At 39.8% G+C, this 16,598-nt stretch overlaps 1 protein-coding gene across 19 annotated transcripts in view; it reads right to left on the bottom strand.

The window, feature by feature from the left end:
- TENM2 (teneurin transmembrane protein 2) overlaps positions 1-16,598 on the bottom strand; it is a 750,319-nt gene that overhangs the window by 46,357 nt on the left and 687,364 nt on the right. For all 19 annotated transcript variants that reach the window (XM_082214667.1, XM_082214655.1, XM_082214668.1 and 16 more), the window contains 6 exons: positions 10,851-11,061; positions 10,052-10,171; positions 4,645-4,906; positions 3,352-3,619; positions 2,182-2,325; positions 579-828 (listed from right to left, as the gene is read on the bottom strand). In XM_082214667.1, the coding sequence (XP_082070793.1) occupies positions 579-828; positions 2,182-2,325; positions 3,352-3,619; positions 4,645-4,906; positions 10,052-10,171; positions 10,851-11,061 (1,255 nt within the window). The remainder of the gene's footprint in view (positions 1-578; positions 829-2,181; positions 2,326-3,351; positions 3,620-4,644; positions 4,907-10,051; positions 10,172-10,850; positions 11,062-16,598) is intronic.

Below are 16,598 nucleotides of genomic sequence, written 5' to 3'. Positions count from 1 at the left end.
GTGTTTAAAACAGCTGCACGACCCATAATTTCCTTCTAAAATCCTTTAATTTTTCATACAACAAATGTTTCATTGTGGGGAGTTTTGCCCTGCTTTTGTTGCACTATAGAGCAAGATTACCTCTCCAGACAGGAGTAATGCAGTAACACCTGGGAAGCACTGCAGAACAACCAACAAAGAGGAACTATATGTGGATGATTCAGTTATAAATCCACCACTAATACACTGTTATTGTGTCAATCATGTGTTGCAGAATACACCTGCCCAAAAACCACCAGTCTGGAGGAACCCTAAATATAACTATCCATCTTGTGTATGGGGGAGCAGGTTTCAGGTGGCCTTAGTAGAAAATGGTGCGGCTAAACTGCTGCTTGAATTCCTACTGCAATCCTTGGAAGAAGGGATAAGGCAACTTCAAATATACTCTGATCCAGCAGCCTTCCCTAAACTGAGTCATTCGTGTTTACATACTAAGCTACAGTGGCAGGCAGTGCTGAAAGCAACAACGATATAGGAAAACTAGAAAGAAGGACCAAGTACAAAGGCATTTGTAGCAGGGCAAATAGCAGCAGAATTACCTTAATTCCAAAATGCTAGTGACATTCCTAGAAGGAAAGATGCGTCGAATGTAGTTGAAATCCCCGACAAACAGGCTTCCATCAATTCCTACCGCAAGTGCCACAGGGGCCAGAAGTTTGTTTCCTTCGGCAAGACCATTGCAACTTGGACAGGAAATACTCCTGCGACGACCGTTTCCCATGATGCTGGAGATTACAGCAGGCTGCTGCGTTAGAAACTGATTCTCCCCACTACCTTTGTGTAGAATACCTAAGAAGAAGAAAAGCAAGGACTTACAATAATTTATAACAAATGACTATTAAGTGGCTGAGCCAGTTTACCACTGGTGACTGTTTAGGACCCAACACATCCGCTGACTCCTTTCCCCCCAGTATAGGTCCAAACCACTTTATGCTATCTCCCTTGCTCTCGTGCTTGCAGCTGCCACTAGCAACTGTTTCTTTTCACTTAGCCCTGTTTCAGCTGTTTCACTTTCTGTTCTCCTGTAGCAGGGGTGGGGAACCTATGGATGCTACTGACTACAGCAGACCCACCCATGAGGTAAGGTGAGGCAGCAGACTTCGATGTAGGTCTTTCCTCCCCCCTCTTGTTCCTGATGAAGATCTTCACTCACCCCTTCTTCCTTGGCGGGGAGGACAGCACAATTTTGTGGTTCACTTCAGAGGTCATTATTTCTTGGGCCAGCCCTGACTACAACTCCCATCACACCTGACCGCTGGCCATGCTGGCTGGGACCGATGGGAGTTGGAATCAAACACTTTCCATTCTTGATATTTAAAGTGTGGTTTATGGTGACCTGCTACACGTGTTTTGCTTGTGTGTGTGAATGAACATTTAAACATGAAACCTGCCACATGTGTCCCAAAGAACTAGTTGATCCTTGGGGTCCCTTCCAACTCTACAATTTATGAAAGTGATAAAGTGCAAGAAAACCTTTTCTGCTTGAACCCTTGCACAAAGTGGCCCCAAGAAGCACTTTTAGGAGAACTATACACCTCACAAATTGTAGAAATAAGAAAATGCATGGTGAGGCATAGAAGGGAAGAGAATATCAATATTATATCACACTCTTATATGGAACTTCTGGTGGTCTCCCATTAATGGAGGAATTAGCTTTCCATTTGCCTTTCACAGTTGCTTAGTTTCATAAATGCTGCAATGGCAAAGACAGTGGATTTGTCTTCTCTTGCCCACTGGCCACCCAGCAACCTATCTGCTATCACTTCTCATTCCAGGTGTTCTGGGCAAGGTGGTCTTGGATATCAGCTGCATCCAGTGCTGCCTTGCAGCAGCTAATACTGTTCACAATCTCTAGTGTGGCAGCTGCTGCTTGTGTGGAATTCTAGCCACAAATGTACAGTAATACAAAAAGGCCAAAGGCACTGGCCAAAGGCAGACAGACAACTCTCAATATATTTCAACTGTTTGCTGCACTGTGCTATAAACACCATATGTAATGCTTATGGTTGGCATGCAAATAATCGCTTGTGTGAGTACCACCCATCAGATGTCAGCACAACCACTCCTTGATATTCTGGAGGCAACCATGAGAATAGGGCTTGCACCCAAAGCTTAAACACATATTAAAATTGGTGAACTTACCACTTTTTATATTAAGCACATGATGTTTTTCCAAAGACCAGCCCCCTAGATTTGAGGGGTCAAGTTCAAATCCTTGGAGCAGGGCAGTTCTTTTCTCCCATAAAATCAGACTAGGACAGGTCTCATACTCAAATCCCACAGATACTGAAAAATATGTATCAATAATCAGTGATTGTGCATGATTTGTCCTCTACCACAAACTACTGTTCCCAATATATTATATTTTATTGACTGCAGTTGACTGAAAAACTTGATTCACTTATACCCAGGGGAACTATAGATCCTGATAGTTTGGGGGAGGGGTGGGAGCAAATGACTGATTTAATGAGGGAGAAATAGGGAGGGGAGTCAGTTATGATGAAAAGGCTAGATTCTATTTTTAATTAACTGGCTGTTCAGCACTGTCTGTATTCAATATATATGCTCAATACAGTATGTGATTATGAAAAAAGTGAAAAAGTGTTAATACATTAACTGATGCACTAAATATACAATAGTGAGATTTCTTCATGTGGAGACCTTTAGAAAATATAAATTGCAATTGATCACTCCTACCAAATTGACTTTGCCCTTGCTCCAAATTTAACATGAACCCATTTATTGTTTACTGTAATAGTTATTTATGGAATCTGAAGAAGTCTTTACCTATTATGCGGTACCAAACAGGTTTGCCACTGCACTTTTACTGAGAAAAAAGCCACAGTCCACACTGGCTTCCTGATACTTCTTGTGGTAAGCACAGTGCATAATATATATTTTTAATGCACACACGAACAGTTTTGTGAGTATATATTAAAACATTGAGTTCCTTACATATATATTTTTTACCAGAAAGCTCGTGTGTTGTAGTGGATGGAAAGTCTAACTAGGCCTAATAGGAACTGGATGCAATGCATCGTTCAGGAATGAAGCTCAGTTGTGGCCTAATGAAGTTCTCTCTAAGCTTCATCTAGCTCACTGTATGAGGAAAACATGTAAACTGTCCTAAGCTCCTCCAAAATACAAATATGATAAATCAATAAATAAGCAAAGTATTATCTTCGCACACACAAAGGACACATGTGACATCAATTATGCTGTAATGGCTTTTTTCCAGATGAAATTTAAGATACTGCTGTTAGCATAACAGCCAATACTTAAAACCTGCAAAATGTGAATCTGATGGCTTACCTACAGCATCTGAGAGCCCATAAACCTTCTGGCCATAAGCATCCGTTTTGTCCCAAATAAAAGTGTAAGCCAAGTTGGGAGATGCTTGAAATGACTTTTGAAAAAGATGTCCTTCCACTGCAACCATCAGATGTACTTTAATTAAGTTCAGAGGCACAAGTGATTGTGTCATGGTGATCTTAAGCAAAGATTTGTATCCAGCAGTACGGGAACTCAGATAGCAGAGTTTTATGTTGGAGCCTGGGACTTCAATTTCTTCATGAAGAACCTGAGTGAGAACACAAAGCACACTTCAAATATGCACTGGAAGAGGGTTTTTAAAATAATAATAATAATATATATCATGTGTTTTATTTCAAGATTGATGACTTTTTGCTGCTGAGATGTTTTAATCTGGCCTTCCTGCAATGGCCCAATTTAAAGTAAGATTTCTGGATATTTTGGTCACTTTTACAGTTACTTTTTTAAAAAACCACACACACTTCTGGTAGATGTGTAAATAGGAAACACATGTTATATTGTAAGTTATATGCAAGAAGGTCACTAGAGGCTGTAAGTATTTGAACCTGCAACTTCCTCTGACAATAAGCATTAAACAATATGAATGCCCAAACAGGGGGAAAACACTAGCAAAATGAATCCTTGCTTAAAGGAAGAAAAATCAGTTTGTTTTTAGTTAATTATAGCAGTGGGGTCTGCTATAATTATGTCTAGTTTGACTTGTACTTGATCTATAATATCAAGAAAGAAAGCTAAGTGTATTTTTAAAAAGCAGTATATGGGGGGGGGGAATTAACAGATGCAAGCGCAGAATCAGGTACCTATTACTGGAAATGCACATTTGTCAGCAAGGACAGACACAAGTCTGTCACGTATTTGTTTCGTTACTACAATAATTCTATGTACATGAAATACTCATTCCTGTCTTTATGGATGTGATTAAGACTTTGGCCTCCAGAAGTTTTGTACCCAATTTTGTTCAGAAATGCAATGTCAGAAATGGCCACATAGAATGTCTAGACATGTATTTCACTATTTCAAGTCCAAATTAAATATTTTAATCTGATTTGCACATTATGCAGCAGCAACATTTACTGTACTTTATATTAGTGTTTGATGAACACCTCATATGCAAAGGGTTGAGCGTCTCCCCATGCCAGTGAGCCCTGGCCAGCCATGGCCCCCAACTTGTGCCTACTATATATTCTGAAGAATTTGGATATGTGTGTCTCCCCCTTCACACTTTTGGCACGATCACCTGCTTGTGGCTGTTTTTACATTCATGCTTGATACCTGAGTCTCTGGAACAATGGGGTTTCGGCCAGGAGCATCACTGAAGAATGTGGAGAGTGGAGACGAAATTATAACTGGATCAGGCCGGATAAAACCACTTAAATCACAGCTAGGAATGGAATTCTCTTCAGTCTTCATTGCAAGTGTATCCATGGCATAGAAGCTGTTCCATGGCAGCCATACTGTCCTCTCTTGGCTCATGAATGGTGCTCGCTCAAAGTGTAGAGTTAGAGATGCTCCTCCATTCGCAATCAAGTCAAACCTAGGAAATTTTGAAGTTCACATCAGGAATAATTCTAGAGTGAGACAAGGGAATAGGCCAGCCTTTATCAACTTGGTGCCCCCCCCCCCCCGGATTATTGGTCATGCTGGCTGAGATTGGGAGTTGTAGTCCAAAACATCTCGAGGTCACCAGGTTTGGTAAGGCTAGAACAGAGAATGACATGTAGAAGAGTATAGAATAATGAATGATCAAGACCTGCTGGAGGCAATTGCTGTCTTAGGTTATACCCAGATCAACAACAGTTGGCTCACTGGTGGCACATCATATTAACCATCAACCCACACTGCCGTATTTATGTGAATCTAATGCACTATTGAATGTGCACCTCAATTTTCAAAACCTTGAAACCAAAAAAGTAGTTGCTGGCAAATGTAAATGCCCCATCAAATCTAATGCGCACACTAATTTACGCAACGTAATTTGGCCTAGAAAGGTGTGCATTACATTTGTGTAAATACGGTATATGTACAAGGTGGGGCTGTGGCATAATGCAAAATCCTGCAAAAAATGTGTAGTTGCTGGTGTGACTGTAGTGCTGTATATACACTGATTCAAAAAGTTTAGGATGTAGCTGAACCTTTGAACAACAAGGGAGTGTGTTAAAAAAGGTAAATTTACACATTTATTTAGAGGTTTTCATAGCTCATCCTTCCCTTCAAATCAGAGCACAGAGTAATTTACAACGCATGAGATTGCAGAGAAGATTAATAGATTCTTGCATCTATCTTCACTTCAAAAGATGTGGGAAAATCCCTGTGCCTGATCTAACATTCTCAGAAGGGCAGTCTGAAGAACACATGCAAACAGTGGTGATGAGATGAATTCTAAGTCTTTATTGACAAAGTAAAAACTAGCAACTTGCTGCCTCCTGATGATATTCACCTGAGAACAAGACTTGCTAAAGAAGAATCAGCATGGCTCCTGTAAAAGTAAGTCTTCTGTAACAAACTTTTCAGAGTGTATTTGAGTGTCAATAAGCATGTGGGTACAGGTGATCCTATAGACACTGTGCACTTGACCTTTCAACAATTTTTTGATCAAGTTCTTCCCCATAGTCTCTTGACAGTCATATGATAACAGGACAGGATTTATCCTCTTATGGAACATTTACTAGCTAAGGGACAAATAGTTCTCATGATAGAGAGATGTAGGAAGTGGGTTCCCCCATGAATCTCTATGGGAACTGGTGCTTTTTAAGTTGTTCATAAATGATGTGAAATTACAGGTGAGCAGTGAGGTGACCGAGTTTGCTGATGACACCAAATTAATCAGGGTGCTAAAAACATAGTAATTGTGAGGCTCTTCAAAATTGCATTAAAATGGCAAATGTGGTACAGTGTAAAGGTAAAGGTAAAGGGAACCCTGACTATTAGGTCCAGTCGTGGCCGACTCTGGGGTTGCGACGCTCATCTCGCTTTACTGGCCAAGGGAGCTGGCGTACAGCTTCCGGGTCATGTGGCCAGCATGACTAAGCTGCTTCTGGTGAACCAGAGTAGTGCACAGAAATGCCGTTTACCTTCCCACATGAGGGGTACCTATTTATCTACTTGCACTTTGACGTGCTTTCAAACTCCTAGGTTGGCAGGAGCAGGGACCGAGCAATGGGAGCTCACCCCGTCGCGGGGATTCGAACTGCTGACCTTCTGATCGGCAAGCCCTATGCTCAGTGGTTTAACCCACAGCACCACCCGCAAAACAGCAACAATCCCAATTTCACATATATGCTTATGGGGTGTGAGCTGTTGATGTCTAAACAGGAAAGTGATATTGTGGTGGATGGCCAGATGAAAATGATGACCTAGCACTTATGAAAAAGGGGAACTGCATATTATGGATCATTAGGAAAGGGAAAGAAAATTAAACTGCCAATATCATAACACCTTTATACAACTATATGGTGTGACCACACTTGATATACTGTGTACAATTCTAGTTGCTGCACTGCAAAAAAAGATATTGCAGAGCTGCAAAAGGTGCAGAAAAGTGCAACCAAAGCTATCAAGGGGCTGGAACAAATCCCCCACAAGGAGAGATCATGTGGAGATACTTAATTTAGAAAAAAGGGAGAAAGGGGGAAATTATGTAAAATTATGTATAAAATTATGCATGGTGTAGGGAAAGTAGATGAAGATATGGTCTTCCTCTCATAATGCTAGAACAAAGGGTCATCCACTGAAGGATTTATTTGAAGCAGCATTTATATACTGTTAAATCACAAAACATATCAAAGTGGTTTACAACATTAAAAAGATTAAAAAACCATACAATAAAAGCATTACAAAGATTAAAAGCAATTTAAAAACAAATATGCTAAAAACAAGCATCAATAAACCATTGTGAGAGATGTACTCTTAATTTCCTGCATAGGCGTGGCAGAATAAAAAAAAGTTTTCAGCAGGCATTTAAAAGTTGGCATAGAAAGTGCCCGCTGAATGTCTATTGACAGTGTATTCCATAGCACCGATCCAATGACACTAAAGGCTCATGCTTTTTATTTTTTACACATTGCATAGTTAAACTCTGGGACTGCAGTGGTGGCCACCAACTTGGATGGCTTTTAAAGAAAGGATCAAACAAATTATTGGAGGACAAGGGTATCAATTATTAGTAGTAATGAAGGTTATATTATTTTTGTATCAATGGCAGCACACCTCAAAATACCAGCTGCTGGGGATCAAAAATGTGATAGTGCTATTGTGCTCGTGTCCTGCTTGTGGGCTTCCTATGGACATCTGGTTGGTCACTGTGGGAACAGAATGTTGGATTACATCCAGAAAGGTTCTTCTATAGAAGAAATGTGAGACGTGTGTATGTATTTTACTTATCTGCTGTTCACATGTTCTCATGATAGAAGTCATAGATGCAGATATAGCCTAGTAATTACAACAACAACAACAACAACAACAACAACAACAACAACAACAACATATTTTTGTATACAGCGATACCTTGGTTTACAACCATAATCTGTTCTGGAGGTCTGGTTGTAAACCAAAAACAGGTTGAAACCCAAGGCGCGCTTTCGCCAATGGGGCCTTCCCCTCAAAATTGGTTGTAATAACAAAAGAAAAGGTTTGTAATCTAAAAAAAGAGACACACACTTCAGGGTTTGACGTGGTTGTAATCCAAAATGGTTGTAATCCAAAACGGTTGCAAACCAAGGTACCACTGTACCGCCCTTCATGCAAAGATCAAAGGGGAGTTAATGATACAATATGGATATGTATTGTATGTATAGCCTGAAACAATGTCTGTAATACTAGGAATCCTCTTCCCTTCTGGGAGCTCTAAAAATGACAGTTCAATAAGGTTCTCCACTAAATAATTTTAAGGACCCTCACAAAAATTCCAATGGTTCCATGAGGAAATCATGAAAGTTTTATAATAGTTTAGAAGAGTAGTACAGAGATGGTCTCAGAGATGAGTATGCAGGATGACATCTACAAAATATTATCAGATTCCACGTAAATGTTTTTGTGATTTAATCCTAGCCATCCTTTCATTAGGTTGTGGCAGATGGCAGAGAGCAATGATGGAAATTTGCATGACTGCTCTCTGTGCTGGATCAATTTCAAAATGAAGAAAATGTTTCTCTCCAGAATTTAAAAACACTAAACATTTCCTCTAATGAACCTAGTAAACCTGTGGTTTTCAAAACGAGAGATTGGCTTTCCTAGGGAGGTGAAGACATCTGGTAGAGAAGAGCTAAACCCTCCCACATACTTGCCATAACTGGAGAGGTCATATTCTCTCCCGACATTTAATCCAGGAAGCAATACTGTTCTGTACTGTATGCTATCTCTCGTTTGTATCAGCAAAGCTGAGAAATGGAGAATGTAAAGCACTAGTTTCAAACAAGATTGGTTCCTTCTTTAAATCCCCCCCCAAAAAAAAAACTGTTAAGGATATGGCTCTGAATTGCTTTTTTAAAATTCTGAGTTCTTTCAGAACAGAGAGATGTAGCTTGCCTAACAGGCTGTTTCTTTCCTCCCATGTATACATAAGAAAGTCCAAATATTCATTTTCTTGATTCAAGGATGCATTCTAATGCAAACTTTGAGAATTTCCACTGTGAACATGGAGCTGCTGTTAATAGCCCTTGAAAAAAAAGAATGCACATGGATTTGTGAAACATGGTAAAGCACTGACTGGGGCGTAGCTATCACTATATTACTCCTGTGAATAACCCTTGAAAAACAATGCGAATGCATTCATGAAAAACTATAAAATGTTGAATGGCAGGTAGCTTTGAGCAAACAAAATTCTATGAAGCAAAGATACAGATGGAACAATGTAATGTATCAAAGCCCTGAACCACCATGGTTAGTGTGGTATTTGTCCTACATAAAACCTGGAAAGCTTAGTACTGCAGCTGTGCAACAGCAACTTGAAGCCGCCCCCTAGCCACAGCTTGGTTTCTGATTAGTTATTCCAATTCAAACTATTTTATATGAGTGCATACTGCTGCAAATAGTCACAATGCCTTTTCAGAGATGTATTATTTTATTGCCATATCCAATAAATTAGGTAAAGCGTGACATGTTGCATTTTTGTTTGCGCTGAAGTTGTGTGAACTTCAAATCAGATGATAAATAGGAAAACAGGACACACTTCTTCACGCAGCAGGAAACTGTCTAAGTATATTCAATTATACTCCTTTGATTGTGTTCTGCCCCCAAGAAACTCTGAAGATAGTGGATTTTCAGAAAGGAAAGGGGAAAATAGGAACTTTTAAGATAACACACTGTTTTATAAAGAACTCCCCACCCCACTCACTGCCCCCCATATGAATGTTATCCTGCCTTGAATTTCAAAATTAAGTATTTCTGGTCTCAGTTGGATATTGCTGTAGCCCACAAATGTTTTCAGAGATACAGTAGAGTTTCTGAGAAAATAAGCTCGACTGCTAACACATTATTTTCAGAAGTCAGCCCTTTCATATTTATTTCAGTTAATATTCAAATGCCATGTGAAAATTACTTTTTTGTTTTCTTGAAAGCTCTTTAGCCCAGTAGGAATTCCATACATAATACCACATGGTTTCATTAGATAGCACCACCTGTTAATCTGCACAGATACTGCATACTAAACAGGGCAAACACTAAATGAAGCAAGTAGACTTACGTGCCATCCTGGCGAGTGATGGTATAGCCATACTTGGGAAACTTGACAAAAGACACATTGACTCCAACGAGTGGAGTTCCATCTGTAGTCACCACTTGACCTCGTATAAGAGATACAAGACTAGGAAAGAAATGAAATTAAATGTCAGTTCTGAAAGATTCTTTGGGAACAAAGTATACTATTCTAGATGTGTTTACTCCTGCACAAATGAACATCCACTCTTGACTCTGATCTCTTCAGTTTCAGGGAACAGACTACAGGAATGTACAGTGGAACCTCGGTTTTTGAACATAATCTGTTCCGGAAGGCTGTTCAACTTCCAATAAGTTTGAAAACCGAAAACTGAAAGCGGAAGCCTCAATTAAATAGGGAAACTCAAAACAGAAGCTGTGTTGGATGTTCGGGTTCTCAAAAACGTTCGAAAACCGGAGCATTTACTTCCAGGTTTTTGGCGTCCGGGAGCCAAAACATTTGAAAATGGTGCCATTCAAAAACTGAACTGACTGTATTTAAACTGAGGTCATGTTGGTTTCAGTCACTCAGCTATTCTTTTGATTCTCTTAACATTTCAATGCAGAATAACAAAGTATTCTGGGTTTATGCCTATATGGATCTAGAGTTGAAAGCAAGCATCCTGACGGCAGTGTTACAAAATCACGAGGAAGCCCCTAGAATGAGATTTTACCTCAAGATGGAAAAGAATATCATTTCTAAAAGCAGCAATCCATGTTAAGCCATTATTAAAACTTGTGTCAGAAGTACTTCCCCATCTCTATAAAATCATATTTTTGGCCATTACCTGCTGTTGAAGGGATTTTCTCCTGGGATTATATGAGTGCTGTCTTTCCCCACTAAAAGCTTGATTCGATCATAGAATGACTTTACAGTTGGTGAACCAGAGTGACTTTGTTGTATAATGTCTAGAGGGTCACGTGAACCACGGCATAGCAGGCTATTCTGACAAGTCGACTGGAGGCAGCAGTCTGGATCAAGGCAGTCAACGAGGCCATCTGAAAGCAAAAACACACAGGCTGTTGTTGTTGTTGTTCATTCATGGATAGCAGTAGCCCCAATGCTTTTGCTGTCTGCAAGCATTCAGATTGGTTGTAGTGCTCAGTTATTTCCATACAGTGAAATTACAAGTATCACTGAAAACAATATACGTTGTATATATTAGCTGTACTAACTTATTGCTACCCCCTTGTTTCATATATGGTGTTTGCTGTCTTGGTGTCCTAGACAACATTACTGTATTTAAGATCAACCAGAAATAGGGATTTTTTTCTGTCTGGAGCACAGGACAAGATGATATCACCCCCTACCCGCTGCCACCCCATATATAAAAGGTGATTAGATTGACAGTTGAATCTTAGTATGATTCTGGCAATGGGATAAAGTCCTCCCCTGCACCTTGGGACAGTAAACTAGATTAGGGGGCATGGCAGGTAAAGAACTTTGTCCACCTCCTACCCCTCAATATTTGATGCATTAGGTGGCTGCCTCATTCTGTCTCTTGACAGGGCGAGCCCTAATCCAAAACTGTTTTGGAAGAACATGTGTGGAGGAAATTCTCAAGGACTGCTAGTAGTGGATGGCATGGTGGGTGGCAGCACTTACCCGATCTCAGGTTCGTTGCATTAATGCTGCTTTTGGAGAGGTAGAGCAGGAGAAGTAAGTGGCTTAGTTTAGACACACCAATGGAGTCAGTCTGGTGCTTCGGCTGGTGTGTGTGCACCATGCCATTCTCCCCCCTCCCCACCACTGCTTGGGAAGCAGCAGCAACACGACTCGCCAGAGGTCAGGTGAATGCTGCTGCCCCAATGCACCATCCACTACTGGCAACCCCATAACTTTGGAAAGTTTTTTCACTCATAAATTTGCTAAAGGCTGAATATTTACACCGTGCAAATGGGATGAGAAATTTATTCAAATTGAATTTTGTTGGCTATCCAGGGAGAGGGCAGAATAATTAATAAGCTGTTATCTGTCACAATACCTTGTGGTGGATTGGGCTATATGTTCAATAAATAAATAATACTCTGCTTGAGCTGGTGTGGGCTTTATTGTAGACCTTTTCTGTGTTGGTATTATTACCCATGGACAATGCAATCTCTTAGAAAAATTAAAAATGAAACAGTTCTTGATTAGTTCTCGTTGTTGTTTGAGCTGTAGATGTTTTTCTTTTAAGGTCAGCCGCCTTTACAGGTTAGGATCCCCATTCATCTTGAAGCCTGTTTCTATCATGGAACAAGGATGATCCACCCCGCTCCCTTGCAGTCCATTTGCTACCCACTTTATATAATCAATGTGAGAAAATAATTGGGTTCCAATAATGATTCAAGACAGTTTTTCCATTAAAGTCTGAACACTTTTTCCTTGATATCTTTCCTAGGCTTGTTGTATTTCTACCACTACAGACTGAAAATTGTCTTCTGCTTTTAGTTTGCTCAGTGCTTTTGTTCAGGCAACTGTGAGAGAAGAGAATCCTATCAATACATTAAAGAATCAAAAAGGCAAGACACAGGATAGAAATTACTCCCTTTCCGCAAATTTATATTTACCTGCTCAAGCTATTGTGTGTGTGTGTTTTGCTATGTCTATGGGGGTGAGAATATGTTATGCCTATAATGACCTCATCAAGTTGCATGATTATGGGCTGCAGCGGCTGAACACTTTTGACGACACCATGAACTTTAAATTGGCACACCAATCTCCCAGTGGCCTGTCAGTCATGTGAATAACATCTTCATGCCAGCGAGCCCCCTTGGATATAGTCTGACATTGCAATCTTCAGTAAATTACCCTGTCACTGCCAATCTTACAGTTATCTCGCAAACAATCAAGGAGGCAATCAAACTGTTCTGAAGTACCAGTTCAGGACCTAGGGGGGCTAGAAATGTCTCCATTCAATACCAGTGAGAAACCTGAATATCACTGCTTAGATACTAAATTGAAATATGCACACACCTCTACATAAGAATAATACACTATAGGTTTCATGGTTAGGTCTGTACAAAGAATCCACATAAAAAAAAATCTAAAATCTCTGACTGGGCAATACTTTTATTAGGCCAACCAAAAGGTTAAAAAAGAAAAGAAGTAAGCTTTCAAGTTCTTTAGAACTCTATATCAGACTGGATGTTTTTTTTAAAAGAGGAGGGCAGGGTGGAGGGAGCTGGTTTAATGTTAAACTTTAACACAGTGCAAGGCTCTTTGCTAGCCCCTTGCTTGGTGCAAGGAGTTTGCAGAGCTGGCAGTGGGGCATTTGGCAAGTGCTGTGCAAAGTACTTTGGAAGCCCTGTGCTCAGCACTCCCCCAGTGCTGAGCATAGGCCCGGCAAAGCTGTTTCTATAGGGATCTGCTGCATGATCAACAGAGAACTCAGTCTTGCAGACAATGCAGCATACTTGAACCCACTGCCCATCACTTAAGTACAGCTTTCTGTAGGGGTTGGCTGCAACTAACCTAGACCTGATGTGATGCAAAGTTTGGGACACTGCTCAACTATGATGCATATTCATGTTTTTGCTTGTTTTGCTTAGATGCTTTGGAAACACAAAAGCCCTTTCAATTTCAGCACACTGTCAAATATCTATGTGAAATTACGAAAATGTAATGTACATGGTGACATGGATTACAATAGATGTCCAAAGAAGATATCAAGTGTACCTGGAGAGAAAACATCCAAAGTGCAAATGCCCTTTTCCCATTGACCCATTTCCCATTACTAGGGAAGCACATTCAGGTCTAGCATTAGCAATAGCAAGTCTTTCTGAAACTCTAATGCTGCAATTCTAAATACACTTACTAGGGGGTTAATCCTATTGAACACACAGTGGGATTACAATAGAATAACCAAGCACAAGATGGCTTTGCAAATGGGAGCACAAAGGAAAATGTAATATTGAAGAACTTTAGAAAGTCTACAGTCACACCAATTATTCAAACACTCACACATTTTTATATATTACACTGTATACATTTGTATTATCACTGTATTGATCCTGGGTAATGAGCCATACAAATGAATATATTTTACTGAAGCAATATTTGCTAGTGAGAGTAGGTAACACTTTTAAGTTTCGCATAACTTTATTTGAAAGGAAAATAAGGGTATCTCCAAGCTTAAGAATTATACATTTACTATTCTGCTTAACAGATAAAATACACATTTAGTTTACCTCATTTTCCATTTAAATAAACTTAGGAAACCCTGAAAGCTAACATTCTAATAAACAAGTTGGAATATTAAATGGAAGATGTTAAAACCTCAAAACCTGATATGTTATAGATGAAAATATAGGTCACATAGTCTTATAAACGAAATTCAAATATGTTGGTATTCAGCAAACACTGCTATGCTTAACCTTCTATTTTTCTGGGGTTAAAACCTTACCCCAGGCACACAAATTATTGTGCAATTTACACATAAGTAGACCTGCAGGGTAGCACTTCTAGGACATTGTTACAAATTGTTACCTGTACAACAACGTCCGAAATTTTAGCCAGTTGTCACTTACCATTTTCCTTCCAGAAACAACACACACACACACACACCTTTGCCACTGGTGTGCATTTACTACCCCAGCCAATGTTAGAAAGCCACATCATTCCCCCCCCTCCCATGACAAATGATCAAGGAAAGATCAAGAAAGTGTCAACAGGCTGGCAGAAATTGTATAATGTTGTTTGGGAAGCGTTCTTTAATCAATGGCAGTTTCCTTGAAGGTTTTTTAATGGGTTAGAAAAACACCCGCCAAATTCATTAACATTAGTTTATGTTTGTTTTCAATTGTAATAAAAATAATTCTAGACAGTTTACAATATTTTCACAATATTTTCACTTTAAATTATATTTTTGTTGTTTGCAACAGAAAATAAAAATCATAGAGACACGGGTGGCGTTGTGGGTTAAACCACAGAGCCTAGGACTTGCCGATCAGAAGGTCGGTGGTTCGAATCCCCGTGACGGGGTGAGCTCCCATTGCTCGGTCTCTGCTCCTGCCAACCTAGCAGTTTGAAAGCACGTCAAAGTGCAAGTAGATAAACAGGTACCGCTCCAGCGGGAAGGCAAACGGCGTTTCCGTGTGCTGCTCTGGTTCGCCAGAAGCGGCTTAGTCATGCTGGCCACATGACCCGGAAGCTGTACGCCGGCTCCCTCGGCCAATAAAGCGAGATGAGCGCCGCAACCCCAGAGTCAGTCACGACTGGACCTAATGGTCAGGGGTCCCTTTACCTTTACCTTATTCAATATGCAAGAGCAAGCATTCAGCAGAGACAATTTCTGCCTCTTCTGAGCAAGTTTTTTTTGGCCCTAGAGTATTGGGTATTGTCAAGCACACTTCATCCAACACTGGAGACACAAATATTACCTGCGGTTCACACCCTCTCCCCACCCAGCATACATTGGAAATCTCACTGGGGCAGAAAATCACACACACAACCTTGATGAAGTGCCACTGAAATTATATGATAAATAAGTAATTGAAATAATATTAGAAAAAATGATGAAATACAGGCTAACCAATTTTTTCATACAATGTATGTATCTGCATGTGCATGCATGCACACAGTATCTCATGTAACATTCCCTAAACTTTAGGGAAACTACATTAATATAAGACTACAATGGAATAAATTAAAAGCAGTAGCTTTCGTTCATCCCCTTTCTAAAAGCTTGTCGTGTCAGGAATTTATATTTTTTATGTCAAAAAGTGGTTTTGTAGGAAGATAATTTGTCAAATTGCAGCAGTAAATAATCCAGAATGGAAGTTGAAATAATGAAGAACCTCTATCTGCTTTATAACACAGCTCAGCTCAACTATCCCAAGTGGCTAACTCCACTGAACTCAATGTGAGTGATGATTATACCAGTATATAAATATGGTCCTGTTGTTGCAACAAATTCATACTTGTCTTTTCATTAAACCAGGGGATTATACAGCATCATCTCCTCCTTGCTTTGCTGCTTCCACAAACTCATGACCTGATCATCAGATTTGTCAATGAAAAGCATTCCTAAGGGAAGCTGGAATGTTCTGGATAAGCAAAAGATATACCAGCTATGACAATTTAATTTACTCTTCCAAAGACTTTAATCAGGAAATAACTAGAGTATTTCTAATCTATTTCCCATCTTATTTTATAACCACCTGTATTTACAGAGACAATTTGGCAAGTAAGTAGGTTAACAACTGATGATTTTTAGCGCACTGTGTTTTAATTGACTAACTAATGGCAGGATGTCTGTATTATCAACCACGGTTTTGTGAGTTGTTAAATTACATGATTATCATAGTTTTCTGCTGTTATGAGTTTGTGGGTACTAGACACCTATAATCCCTGGATTCAGTGAGTGTTAGAATTTAATCAAGCCGTGGGGTGTTAAGATACAGACAACTCTAATCCCTGGATCTAGAAAGTGTTAAACGCTAATTAAGACAGGCTAGCTTCCTCATGAGGTGACTGCCATGAGGAATGGGCCATTAAGAGGATAAAGGATCAAAGGGACCCAGTGAGAGACAGTAAATCAGTTGGGCCCCTCCAT

The sequence above is a fragment of the Podarcis vaucheri genome, assembly GCF_965113315.1.
Source record: "Podarcis vaucheri genome assembly, chromosome: 2".
In the NCBI taxonomy this organism is placed as follows: Eukaryota; Metazoa; Chordata; class Lepidosauria; order Squamata; family Lacertidae; genus Podarcis; species Podarcis vaucheri.
This window is presented reverse-complemented; position numbering and strand designations above follow the sequence as displayed.